This window comes from Dendroctonus ponderosae, unplaced genomic scaffold (genome assembly GCF_020466585.1).
Source record: "Dendroctonus ponderosae isolate FM_Combo_2020 unplaced genomic scaffold, Dpon_F_20191213v2 Dpon_F_20191213_4, whole genome shotgun sequence".
In the NCBI taxonomy this organism is placed as follows: domain Eukaryota; kingdom Metazoa; phylum Arthropoda; class Insecta; order Coleoptera; family Curculionidae; genus Dendroctonus; species Dendroctonus ponderosae.
Window position 1 is genome coordinate 7,306,477 of NW_026018611.1, and position 14,399 is coordinate 7,320,875.

At 32.6% G+C, this 14,399-nt stretch overlaps 1 protein-coding gene across 4 annotated transcripts in view; it reads right to left on the bottom strand.

Annotated features, from left to right (window-relative positions):
- Positions 1 to 1,588: 1,588 nt before the first annotated feature.
- LOC125504238 overlaps positions 1,589 to 14,399 on the bottom strand; it is a 67,426-nt gene continuing 54,615 nt past the window's right edge. For 2 of the 4 annotated variants that reach the window (XM_048665932.1, XM_048665935.1), the window contains exon 3: positions 1,589 to 2,355. In XM_048665932.1, the coding sequence (XP_048521889.1) occupies positions 1,990 to 2,355 (366 nt within the window). In that variant the 3' untranslated portion in view covers positions 1,589 to 1,989. The remainder of the gene's footprint in view (positions 2,356 to 14,399) is intronic. The other 2 variants (XM_048665934.1, XM_048665933.1) reach the window with 1 other exon arrangement.

Sequence of the window (14,399 nt, forward strand, 5' to 3'; positions counted from 1 at the left end):
ATAGTTTGAAGAAAGACTGCTCTCTAGCTTTCTATTAACAGTAAAAACTGATGTTGTGAAGTTGTGTGTGTATATGAGATATTATGTGACAAATGTCACAGTTCTGTGATACAACTGATGTAACGTGAGTACGAACTGTAATATAAGGATTTATTTGATTGATTTCGAAACTCAAATGGAAAACAAATTTTATTTTCAAAAATTCGATTCTTTCCACCTGATTCGTGTGACGAATTTAAATTTCCATCAGTAAAACTGTACTTTTTTGTACAATTAACTTTCAGATTCACCTGCTCTTTTTGTTGATTTGCGTGTTTCCCAACAGGTTTGAAAGTAATGTAAATAAGTGAAACGTTTTGAATGAATCGTCTTTGCGATGAAATACATTCTTCGCAAATTTATGACTTAGTTTTTGCGAATCTCTCAGTTTGTTCGTGAAACTTCTCACATTTACTAACATCAAAACTCACCTTTACAGAACTCCAGCAAACTGTGCAGATTAATCAAAGAAAACTTTGTGAATATATAAGAACAACTCTTGCTCAAAATGGCCCAAATAATAATATAACAACAGAATATCGAAATCGCACATCTTTTACATGAATAATCACAAAATTTATTTAACCCGAACCCGAAGAAGTTGGCGGTGAAGTTCGCACTGCTGTTGTTTGTATTGTTTTGCAGAAATTGACTGAAATATGGCATTTTCAATAAAACTATACTTCAGTTTCAAGAACAAGTCAGCTCGTCACATTCTGGGTATTTTTTGTCAAGAATGTTTTTCTCGAAATAGCGGATTATCGGGAAAATTTAAGTACAAGCAACTTCACATGTATTTCTCAATTATAAAAATGGCTCCAACCTTTAAGCAAATAATTTCAAACTGTACCTTGTACATAATTTGTTCTTCTGTTGCTCATTTCTGTTCAAATCGTTCAGATCGGTTGACGATACGTCTTCAAGAAGATTAAATCTTCCGCCAGATATTTACCATTTACTTTCATCTCTTGTGTTACATTTTATAGGTTTTATTATTTTTCCAAAAGGCAACAAAAAGCTTTCCAATACCTCGAAATAAAACTTAATTATATTTTAGTTTTCTTATAACGTGAAGCAGTTAATATTTGTGTTTTTTTTTTCAATATGGCTTTTAAGTGCCTTGACTCTTATGCAAATTCGAGCACTAAAACCCACTTACCGATTGTGAGGCTGGCTGATGACCGGCAAGAATGTGCTCTGCTTCCATAAACACCTGTCAAATATCTTCAGATAAGCCGAATAATAAAAAGTTAACTTGCACTCTTCACTCGGGGCCAAAAAACCATGAATGAACGGCGGATATGTAGAACGCGGCCCGATTTTCGTTTCTTCTCCATGCCGAAATAATTTCTTTCGCTTTTGATCGTGTTCGTGCCGATCCGATTGAGACGTAATTGATTGTAATTTTGCGTGCCTGAATTTCGGATCTTTGGGGAGATATCAGCAGTTATTTTATTTGGGCATGAAAACGCTCACATGAGATACGGAAGAGAATTGAACGCAACCAGAGACCCGATCAGCTAATATCGGCTTAATTTGCCATCGATTTGGGTCGATACGGCCATTATTTTCCATCAACTTTGCGACTTGTCAGCCGAGACTCCAATTATTAATTATGGGTGATCGTGTACCTCAAAACCTTGAAAATCACTCCGCAAGATCCACTTAATTCCCAAGTAGCTGTTTAAAACATTGACTTAAAAATAATTTGGAAATTTCAGCAAATAGCAGTTAAATTAGATAGAAAAATATTACGACTCATAAAGCTTAGTATTTAGCCTCATATAGGAACCCTGCTTGAATGTCTTGAAGATCTAGCCTTGACTTCAAAAACGCATTGTATTTCGTACCATCATGTAAATTTATTGCGATGTCAAGACGAACTTAACAGAATCATGTTAGAACATTGTGCGTTAAAGGTGGCACACATCAATAAATATAAACAATACATCACTGCTTAAATAATTTGATGTCACTAGCGTCCTCAAAACTTGATTTTGTATTTGTATCGGGTTTGAGAGTTGATTCAACAAAAAAACTTGAAGCGCATTGAATAAGCAATAGCGCGTTTAAAGGTTGCTGTACATAAATACATTTAATGCAATTGGCAATGAGGATAAATAAACTTACCTTGAGAAATTGGAGAAGTTTGGAAGCTTGGCAGCAAAACTCATTTTCGAATCTGGTAAGGCAACCGCGGTATTCACATACTAGAAGATCTCTGGCTTGTCGAACTAGGCACTTTTTGGATCCTGAGTAATTCTGATAAATATTACCGAAATATTTGTCTATTAGTACTTCCATCTCGCTTTTAATCTGAAAACAAAAAAAAGTTTGAACAAATCATAGGAATGCAGTACTTTTGCCTCCAACTATATCACTATGAACTTTAAGGTGAATAATAATTTTAATTCAATTCAGAAAATCGTTAAACCTGATTTGGAATTAAATTGCATACGCACTCTTCGCAAATTCTATTCCAATAATACAAATATCATTTAATTCCGGCAATGTTTCTGGAATGCGGCCTTTAAATTACTATTTTGCTTATCAGTCTGCACTTATAATTTATTGATTAATTTGGAGAAACTGCGCTATTGAATTATAACTTAATATTGTGCTTAACATAATTTCAGCATGTGGGTTAGTGGACCAGAGTCCAAATTCCTGCAGATAATCATTTTGCATGTTATACAAATTATATTTACCGACATTTTAAACTCTTATCCAATTAATAGTTATTAGGCGGAAAACACGAAATCTTTGGTAATCAGTTTCTAGCAAACGTAAAAAAAATATTTTTAGCTATATTGTTACAGTTAATTCGCGAATCAAATAGACCAAATTGCCTCAATTTTAGTCATAACTGCATAAGCTATATGCAATATTCATTCTAAATACTACAGTTAAATACTTCTGATGCGAAATACATAATTATATATAAAAAAATTGAGTGTAAAAAAACTTCGAAGTTAACCAACCATTTGATTTGTAAATCAAATGGTTAACAATGGTTCAATCAAATGGTTACATTTTAATGTAACATCAGATAATTATTTGTATGATTGTACAGTAATCTAAGTAATTTTACTTAAAAATTAAGTAAGATTTAATCTTTAGTAAAAATTTCATCTTAAATTTTCTTTAAATTTAAGATCAACTGCACGTCCGGTAAAAAATTATTTATAATACTGTATTCTTTATTGCATTTTGAGTACAGTGACATTTTTACAATGCAAGTTGTGGAATCAGTTGTGTGAAAAGCTCTAATTTCATTTCATTGGCCAAAATCATTGCTTAAGAGGAGAAAGACAATACTGCGGGGGGTTTCCTAAAGACTTGGCTAGTATTTTATTCAAAATGGTGTGATGGTACGTTGGGAAAGATACCTACATACATAAGTTATATATAAAATATCAAGAAATTTATAAATAATAAAAATCAAGATTATTATAATAGGTGCAGCATACACATACACACAACAACTTAAAGAATGCTGACAACTAAGAGAATTAAAAATGCTCGAAAATGAAGAGAAGTGTTTAAATTAAATTAAATGACAACAAAAAGGAGGACCAAATAGTAATAACTAAAGAACGTTTTTTTTAGAACGAAACAAAGCACAAAATTGCGAACGTCTGGTTTTAAAATTTCCTCAATATAATATGCGTAATATGCAAATATAAAAAGTTATCTCCATCTAAGAAGGTTTACAAGGCCAACAGCAGATACATTATATTTTGTTTTATATAAATGTTTGACAATATAAGGGTTATTAAATCAATTTTCGAGCACTTGATAAGTGCTCATTGCTCATCCGTTTTGGAAAAATGGATCAATGCCATTTTCTTAGGTGAAGATTTAGTTGACAATCTTTGAAGTGCCAAAATCGTGTTCAACATTAACACACATATTTAGTATTTTTACTTGCATACACTTACCAACATTTCTCATTTAAATCTTCTATTTCTTTTAAAAATTGTAGTTGTGTGTAGAGTTTTGCTAAGGAAAAATGTATCCTACATGTTCATAAACGACTAAAACATGTCAGAACCAGTTTTGAATAAAATGGCTAAAGTGAAACGCGAACTTGCAACATCTTAAAACACAGTGAACACACTCTTACTACAAATCTTTGAAACATGCTCAACGTGTGCATGKGAATTYTTGACTTTTATTACTAATTTAGGACCATTCTCAAAGTGTGGCTGTCTAGAAATTTTCAGTAGGTAAAATTTCAAAAATTGAAGTGTGATTTTTTCYGGGGCTTCTAGATGAGATTAGCARAAAAGTRRGGCTGAAAGCATCCCAGTTTGTCCTGAAGCACCAGCAGACTTACCGCTAATTAAATTTTTAATTATCTTTAAGCACTYTCTATAAAACGAAGCAATGAACTCACCCTACTCGGACCATGTTTAACTGTTAACGACCTATTAATACTTTTATGGGTCGCAATCCTCGAGGTAAAAATAATCGAGTCGCTCCATTGTAACAATTTTCATATGTGTACTGCTAATACAGTAACATAAATTAAGGCGGACATAATTATTCATTATACACCTGACAATGCGATAATAAGAGAACTGATCCTTTAAAATGAAAACAATCATTAGATTCCACACAAATGTATCAGTTTCTCCAATCTCGACTGGGTTATGATTGATTTTGGCTTAGAGATGAAATATATTACTGAAGTTTACAACTTGACCAACCAATTTTTTAGCTTGAAGATTTGTATCTGCATGTTGAATGTGCGTTCTGACTTTGGATGTGTTTCTCTATTTATAAAGTGCWWTGATATAATTAATGCCTTACTGGAAAACAGGTCATTAGATCCGGTTTATCTRTAAAATAGCGTTTTTTGAGCAATTAAAACAAGAAAACCACACCCAGATAACTCCAAGTCTCAGTTTTCTCAAAGGCGGTCATAAATTTTCCAGGAAGCAATGTAATCTCCAATTACTGTACCGAAAATGGTTGGCCTATGGGCCGTAAAAAACGACGTGCACTTGACCCTTTAGGTTGTATATCAAAACTGATAAATCATGAGCCCCAAAATATTTCTGAAGACAATTTTATTCATGGGTTTTAAGGCCGATTTTTGAAACCCATAATTTTGCGCTTTACGCTTGGTTATTACGTGAAGATCACACAGGTTCAATTTAAGCCATCAGCTATTTGGAAATATACCATGTTTTTATCTGGATTTTACGAATTAGAAACTTGGGCCGAATGAGCAATTATTCGAGCTATTTAATCTAAAAATTGATTATTGGCTGCACAATTTATTTTATTGTTATTTATGGGGTATTAGTTACTGCCAGTCTATGGACTTCCTAGATAACATATTAAGCGCACACTAGCAAACAGTAATTATTTTATTAAAATCCTTGCGGTAACCAAATGTTGATAACTTGTAGCATTTATCAAATATATGTTCATGATATGTTCATTACGATTATGCCTGAGCAAAGCGTAAAATTAAAGCCGATAAGGAAATCAGTTTCTAATTAAAACTGTTCCTGTTATGTCACGTAGATGTGTTGGTCCTTTATTGATCAAAGTGTTAATTCTAAGCGTACAGAGGGAATGAAAATTGGGTGCATTCTTTTGGAGGTGTTATGGACGGCTACTTAGGCAATTTTTATACTTATCAAGTAGAAGTTGTAAACAACAATTTAACTTGTTTTCGTAAGAAAATAGTATTCCAGTCAAACGTTTTGGAATTATTTAAATGTTTGCCGCTCTAGATGTCCTTGCATGATAGAATGATCATTCACATTTAAATTTATTAAGTTATTTTGAGACTCTTATGTGAAACAGCAGATTTATTATGCATCGATCCAGACGATATCTAGTCAGAAGTATTTATATCTTAATATGTTTGTCATGAATTATTCTACACAAACCGATATTCAATGTTTTTCGGTCTTCTCGACACCGACAACTTCCGTACTATAGATTTCCATCATTACAACGTTTCAAAGCGAATGTCGCCTTAGAACTGCGATCCTATCGTTGCAAATAGATGCCTGAGGCCTGTTACTGGTACAAGTAGACCACCTATTTTGCAAAAGATTATAATTTTCTACTGTTCATGGATATTGCGTAATTAGAAGCTTGGGATCGATGATATACCTACATTGTCAAGTTGTTTCTCGATATCAGATTTAATGTTACATACATATTTTGCTTCAGCGATAGACCTGCATTTAATAACTTTAAAAAATTTCAGAATTCCCGAAAAACAGCGATTGCGCGAGACACATTATATGATTAACAAAGCAATACCTACTATCATGGAAACGTATATTCCAGGGTAGAATTCAATAGTCTGAATCCTATCGAGAATCCGCCTTAATTTATTAAGGTTTTCAGCCAACTACTGAATGATTATATGAAGATTTCCTTTATAGACCCTTGAGTTTTCATGCGGGTTTCTCCTTTAGAATAATTAATTCTTTTGGATCCGAATTAATTTGATCTTTTAAGAACTTTGAAAATCAAAAATGCACTTCTTCAAAAGAAAAGTAGACAGGTGGTGTATTCTTGTAGCTCTATGTATCGCTTTCGACCCAGGAGGGCCCACAATATGTATAAATGAGAAATGAAGTATTTGAGCTTATAGCAAAAAAACATATTTGGGTCAGTTTTCTGATAATTCTAATTCGCTTCCGGTTAAGTTTCTCAATCATATGAAATTGAACACTTCCATTTCTTCCTTTTTGCTATACATTTATATACATGTTTAGCTTTTATTTAATGTGTACTGCTTTCGGTTAAACGCAGTGGCGCGCCAGCTTTATTTTCCGTTTGGGCGAAAGCCAGTGGAAAATTTTTCAAGATGGGCAGGAGATATTTATACTTTTAATTGTAAGATTTGGATACAATACATCTCTTTTACAAAACATTTTGTTCTCTTCTTTGGCCGAGTATAATGTAAAATATTTTTTAGTTATTTTTATTTAACATACAAGTATTGCAGATTCGTTTTTAGGAAGCACTTGTAACGATATGTTTTTGTCAAACAAGGAGCTAACAGAGATTGACAATACCTTGAGTGTCCCCATATGAATTTACAATACAAATATTATACAAGATTTTATCTACTTCGTAAAATCATAAAATAAATGTTATAAAAATATATTTCACAACTGTAAACATTTTTTTAAACGTTATTATGTTGGAAACAAATGCTGAATAAAATTATCTACAACACTAGTATTGCAATAAAAACACAACTGTTATAAACGAATCTATTTTTTAAATTGAATAATTCCTTTTACTAAACGAAAGGAGGTTAAAAATATTTAAATTAACGAAAATAACATTACAATATACAGTGAATAAAACTTTTATAAGGTAGTGAAATAATTCAATAATGAAATAGTTATTCACGCAGAACATGAACAAACAACATTCAACATCATCACAGCAGATTATAATGCTTAGCTGCAAACGAATCTAACTCTAAATCAATTTTTTTGCAATATATTTTTTCAACAAACAAAATGCCCAAGTCAGTAAGCCTATCCTGACCCATAGTTGTTCCAAAATAATTTTTAATTCTCTTTAAAGTGCTGAAAGTTCCTTGAAAACTTGCACTGGAAGATGGTACTGTCATTGCAATATTACATAGTTTATTCATTTCATGGAAGACTAAACTAAAATCTTGCAAAAGAACTGTGAGATCTGTTAAAGTGTTTATTTTTAGATTATTTGTGGCTTCATATCTCTTAGTGCTATCTAACAATGGCTTTGTCTCGTTTCTCGAAACTATAGCACATTGTGAGTGGTTAGCTAAAGAAATAAACGTAAAAGAACAGTTTTAAAAAATGGTTGTAGATGGATTAAATGTACTAAATCATATTTATAAACCCAGCTCTTGTTTATGCAGCCCTTTTCCAGTTCTTGTAGCTTTCAGTAACAAAACTCAAACTGCTCGTTCCACCTTGTTCCAAACGGAAAACAACATCTTTGAGAATGCTGTACTTAATCCAAGGATACATGATATAATAAAACTTGCTAAGATAAAACTTGCTAAGACCGGCTGTCTTGAAAGTTCATGTAGCGATGGACCCAAATCAATTACTTCTGTTTTCTCTACATGAAAATCTTTGGCTCTTGTCCTAGTAGGAAGCAAGTGCCCATCTTTACATTAGAAAATAATTTGTTAATATTAAGTACTTGTTATTGTTATTGTATTGTCGAATTTATCTTTTTTTTTTTAAATTCGCAATTATTTATATCGCTATTAAAACTGGTTGGGCGTCCGCCCAATCTCGCCCACCCCTAGAGCCGCCACTGGTTAAACGAAGGAACAAAATATTCAAGTATAAAACTCATTCAATTGCCAGCAACTAATATTGACTAGATCAATTCGCCGGCTTCGCCAAGCAATTATCACAAAGAAAATCTAAATTCCCGAGACCAGTTTCATCGGCCAAAGAAAGCTGGACTTTGTAAACAATTTACACATGTCTCCTAAACATAAACTAAAACAGGGACATGTTTCTCCTATTTGCATAGACTAGGAAGAGCGTGCTCTATTTGAACGAATATATGAATGTTTCGCACGCATTCATAAAGCCTGCATTTGCAAGGCAAGGACATAAGATATAGTAGAGCAATTATTGTAATTTTCTTATCTATATCTGGCTTGTTTTCGTCCTACGATCTTAGATATGCGGAGCTTGCAGGTTCTTGAAAGCGAATGAATTGAATTATACGATTTATAATAGCGACTGAATTTTTCGTCTGCATTCCAACAGAACTTTAAGTAAATTATTTAAGACACTTTACTGGCACAATAACCACATTTTTAATACAAATCGTGATTTTTTTTTCAATTTTAAGAAACAATTGCTAATACGCTTAGAAGTAAGTATATGATAACCTCCACTTATGAGAACTTTTAATTCCAAAGCCCCCATTTCAGGTTCCCTTTAGTAATAGTTTAAATGCCGCATGCACTTAGTAATTTATATTCATAATCCAAAGCAGAAAATGTCATAAATTCAACTCAAAGACAGTCACTTTAATAAACGTATTGTTTCAGTTCTCCAGGGAAAAGGGCTAGCTTTCCACTTGATTTATTCTATTTACACTGAAAGTCACTTTAAAAATAAATTACTTCTCATGGTCTTGTTTAAGTGGACAGAAAATTTCACCCCTTTTCAATCAGATTGAAAACATTTGATCCAATATTGTGATGAATAATTCACCCCAAACTGAAATATTTCCCCATCTAAAGATAAATGTTTTCTCTACTGCGAATCTAATTCAATAGATATGATTACAAAGCATCTTCCTATTATTCCTGAGGGGTGGAAACGAATTTGGGGAATAGGCTGCACGTGGATGGCAGAGGGTTGCATTCAGCAAGCTTTTTCCAATTATACAGAAACACACACGCAGCAAAATTGATCAGTATTTTTGAATATTCGGCTCCAGACTTCACCCTTCACGATCTTTGGATTGAAATCACAAATCCCTCATTTTATTTTTAACCGCCCTCAAATATTCAGCCATTTAACTTTACTTAACGAACTTCCGCCCCTCACGGTAATGCCATATAGAGAGTGCTTGTAAATCGTGCATCATCATGTCATATAGGGTAATTTATACCTTCATAAGGGTATATTGTTAAGCATAAGGGATGTAAGTTATGAGGGAAGTCGCGCTTTTTCACAATGGATAATTGTGTCTAATGTTTGTTAGGCGATTAGGTTTTAGCCGGATCAAGTTTCACTCACCCCATAGATTTGCGGTGTAAACATCATGGGTGGGAACTGAATTTCTTAAGAGAATTAAATAAATCAATGAGTATTGTTATGAAATTGTACAAGAACAATAAAATTAATTATTACTTGGTAATCTTTAACTGGCACAATTGCACATACGATCGTTAATTATATCGAGTAAATGAATGAAAAGATCACGCAAGTTCCTTGTGCTGAAACCTAAATGCCCTTTCGAAATATCGAATTCAATAAGCAGAAAACAGCATGAACTACTCTCCAATAATCAGATTTAAATATGCCATAATATCGAAAGTGTAGCCCTACTTTCTCAAATTAGTTTTTAAACAATTTAGCTCATCAGTCAATCAAGCTAGGCAAAAAAAACCTATTACATTGTAATGTTATTATTTTAGTTATTGCTAACAACGACTTTCCTATCTGTAAAGCTCTTCAAATGATCTATAAGTTAATGAACATGGACATTTTCTATTTACTAACTGGAAAACTTCTAACTAAATGTCGTTTAACACTTCCACAAATTGCTCTCAAGAAGCAGCTGTTTCGGTGCATGAACAGCTGGTTCAATCAGCTGTTCGATATTACCAAAGGGCCGGTCGATCGTACCACATTTGGTCTACTTTTCCTTACTTATGCCTCTTTTTCAAAGGGGGCTGAAAACATCGCTGATGTTGCGATGGATTCATTTAAAAATAATGCGCTATTCATTGTAATGAAGGTATAAGCTTGATGGAGGAGTAAAATGAAAAAAATTGAGAAATTAATTAGAAGTAGGATGAACGTGAAGTAAAGCCTGGCAGCACGGAAACATTTTCCAAAAATTAGTATTTAAATTTGTCAAAAAATAAAAAATACTAAAATGTATATCTCGCAAATGATTCAGAACGAAACGTAGAGACACATAAAGGAACATTTGCAGACTGTTTGCAATACAAAGTCTATGTCAAAAAAAAGAAGCGTTATTTAGTGCAATTATTTTTCGTTCAGTGCGTGTTTAGGCAAAAAATGCGTGCAAAACATGAGATAAAGTTTCTACACGATGGAAAGTGAAACAATGTAAAATTGTTGAAGGTTTGACATGCTCTCAGTTGGACAACAAAACGTTTTTTCTATTTGAAAACCTCAGCCATTAACATATCTAGTATCTCAAAAAAAAATGTTTCGACCATCTCGTTTAGTTACAGTGTAGTCTCAGAAAAATCAACTTTGCGGTCTTGTAGTGATATATATATTTTTTAACGAGCCGATTTTTGAAATCGCACGCTCATGTTGATGCTAAAACTTCACAGTCGACTTGCAAATAAAATCACTTATTTATATTCCAATTATGTAACATTACTTTAGTAGAAAAGATGCCAGATTCACAGATTTTGTGGGCAATTCTGATTTGGGTAATTTTATTTTATATTTTGGGGTATTTTTATTTATGCACCCCTGTATATCGAATTATTAGCTTAAAGTGCCGACGAAGCTTTAGCTTGAACATGAGCTATAATACAAGATCGTGAAAATCTGACCGTGAGTAGATAAGTTATCGCTTCAAGAGCAAAAGTGGATTTCTTGAGACCACCCTGTAAATAGCAGAAATGGCCAAAAAATTCAAAAACTGTTTAGAGCTCCTTGGCTTATTTTTGAACTTTTGGTGTCGAGATCCAAAAAATCTTTGTCCTGTCCAAGGAACATGCCCAAATTTCCGAATTTTTGCATTTTGTGTTTGCCACCCTATAGGTTTTTTTTCTGAAATGCTTACTTTTTATCAAACCATTGACTAATGAAAAACGAATGCGGGTAAATAACGCTTCAAACAGAAGCCAAATCTCTTCTTTGCTCAGGCAATCATTGCTTGAAGCAATCATAATTTAGCCAGTTTGAAAATTAGGACAAATTTGGCTGTGTAACGCTAATTTTGTTGAGCAGATAAAGTTTATATTATTATGAAGAATATGCTCCCAACATATGGTCCGGATAAATTACATAACTCATGTTTTGTTCCAACCTTTTCCTTTCAAACAATTTTTATTACGTAGTTGCTCTCGTAATTTTCAAAAAATTATAAACATGTTAAATCCTTCTGAATTGAATATCTCGTGTCAATTGAAGAATAGTGACTAATAACTACAAAAAATCAAATCCAAAATAAACTTGTTTGCCAAAAACTGCCGTATCAAGAAGAAAATATATAAAAACACACACCGTCGCATAAACCATAAAACGAATCTCGTTAAGAATGATGAAATTTTAATGTTTATTTTGAAAGTCACCTTTCCAAAAGAACCTTGTTTCAAAAATAATACAATTTTCACGAGTAGAATAGAGAATAATCCATCTATTAAGTGCATCCAAGACTATCTAATGACTGAGTCCTCGCTTCAGAGGTGGCTCGTTTGAGGTTTAAATTATGCTGATTTTAGCGGACGTCTTATTTTAATGGTACGATAAAGTAGTACTGAAAATAATGCAGAAAGTAAATAAAATAAAAAATAAATGTAAAATACAGTGAGAAGCGTAGTTAGAATGTTTTTCAGAAGCTTTGCTATTTAGAAAGTCTATGAAAGCGAAAACAACTTCCAATACAGAGTTAAAAAAAATCGACTGCTCTGAAAATTGTTGCTCCATTTCCAATTGCGCTCCTAAACAACAAAAAAAGTTTCCCAATTAAAAAAATCAAAGTCAAATAGCAAATTATAGAACTAGGATGATTAGAATTAGGATGATCACCTAGCATTTTAAAACAAAGCTTATAAATTAATCACATTTCATCAACGATCCCAGTCATAATTAAGCATGATATTATATTTGTCTAAGACACAGTTTAGATCGGAAGATGTTTTTGCCATTTGCTCTAATCCGCACACGTCCAGCTAATTACCAATAAAAATAATCTGGTGTAAATGTATACCTAGTTGGAATATGTAATATCTGGTTTGACATTCTAAGCCTTATGTTAGTTTATCTTTGAAAGGATTAGTGCCTATTGCGACCGTCGTTATTGCGAATCGCGACTGTAATAATGAAGCAGCAAGTAGGTTTTGGGATTTCGCGTTTTTAGCACACCATCCGGTTGTATACCAAATTTAATTGACATTTTCATACTATACGGTAAAGAAAATCGCATTTGCTAAAATACCATCAATGGTTCACTGTAATTTGTTTAATAGAATTGTTGAATAGAATATAACTGCAACCACTTTCGTATGAAGTTTATTAACATCTTCTATGCAAATAATGACTGTTGGAGCTTTTCATTGTAAACTGCTTAAAGAACCACTCAATGGAATCAACTTGATTGAAAGATTTATAGTCAATTTGCCTTCAGATAATGAACCAACAAACAATATTGTCAGTTGGTCAAAAGCTCAATCTGATGATGGAACTGAAAGTAAAGTAAAAACCTTCTAGGTCAATAAATACAAAAAAATATGTAAGAAAGTTGTGGAGCACAAGTACAAGTTTTTGGAACTAGAAAAGCCATAAACAACACAGAAAGTCAGAGACGACGAGTAAAGTCGAAGACAACCTTTGACATACAACGATAATGCAAATACAACCATTGAGATCTTTTGGAATTGACGGTTCAAAGCAGCACTTGGAGAATAAACAATAGCAGAAGCAGAAAAGATAATACGGAAAATAACACATATTAGACAAGATTTAAGAATGAGAAAAACCTAAAAATTGAGTTCAGAAACTGACGAGATCGAAACTCTTTGGTCCTAAATTATTGCACTTGAACTGAGATCAAAGAAATAAACACGTTTAGATTAGACACGAACCGAACGGAACAAAATAAACAATTTGATTTGTCACGTGTTGCTCAAGCAAGCATTGAATTGTTGCTCATGTTGCTGTTTGAATACATTTTCATTATTGACTAATTTCTGTTGTAGACATTTTGCAAGTATTAATTAACTTTTGCTTAGTTGATTGAAGCAAGTTTCTTCTGTTTGCACCTGTTGCAGCTTTTATGAATTGGATCTGAAGGTTTTCATTTCGCAAGAGAAGCGAAACTGTTGCCTGTTTCAAAAATCGGAAGCTCTCAGTCCTTGAACCGCAAATAACTGAGCATGAAATAATGCATCGATAAAACAAAGTAAGAACAATTAATTAATTAACAATTAATTCATCAACGATCCCAGTCATAATTAAGCATGAGATTATATTTGTCTAAGACAAAATTTTTATCAACAAAATTTTGGAATGGCTATGGGGTCACCACTATCCCCATTTTTTAGTAATTTATTTATGGAAAATTTTGAATTAACTTTCATTAATAATTACAAATTTAAACCAATAATTTGGTGGCGTTATATTGATGACGTATTCTCCATTTACAGTCATCGCGAACAAAAACTTGATGAATTTTTATCTTATCTGAATAATAAAAAACCAACAATTAAATTCACTACTGAAAAAGAACAAAATCACCAAATTCCTTTTCTCGATATACTAATTCAGAAAAATTTAAACAATTTTGAAACCTTGGTCTATAGAAAACCTACTCATACTAACCGATATTTGAATTTCGATTCAAATCACCCAATAATGGTTAAAAAAGGTATCGTAAAATGTCTATATGATAGAGCAAAAATAATTTGTAAT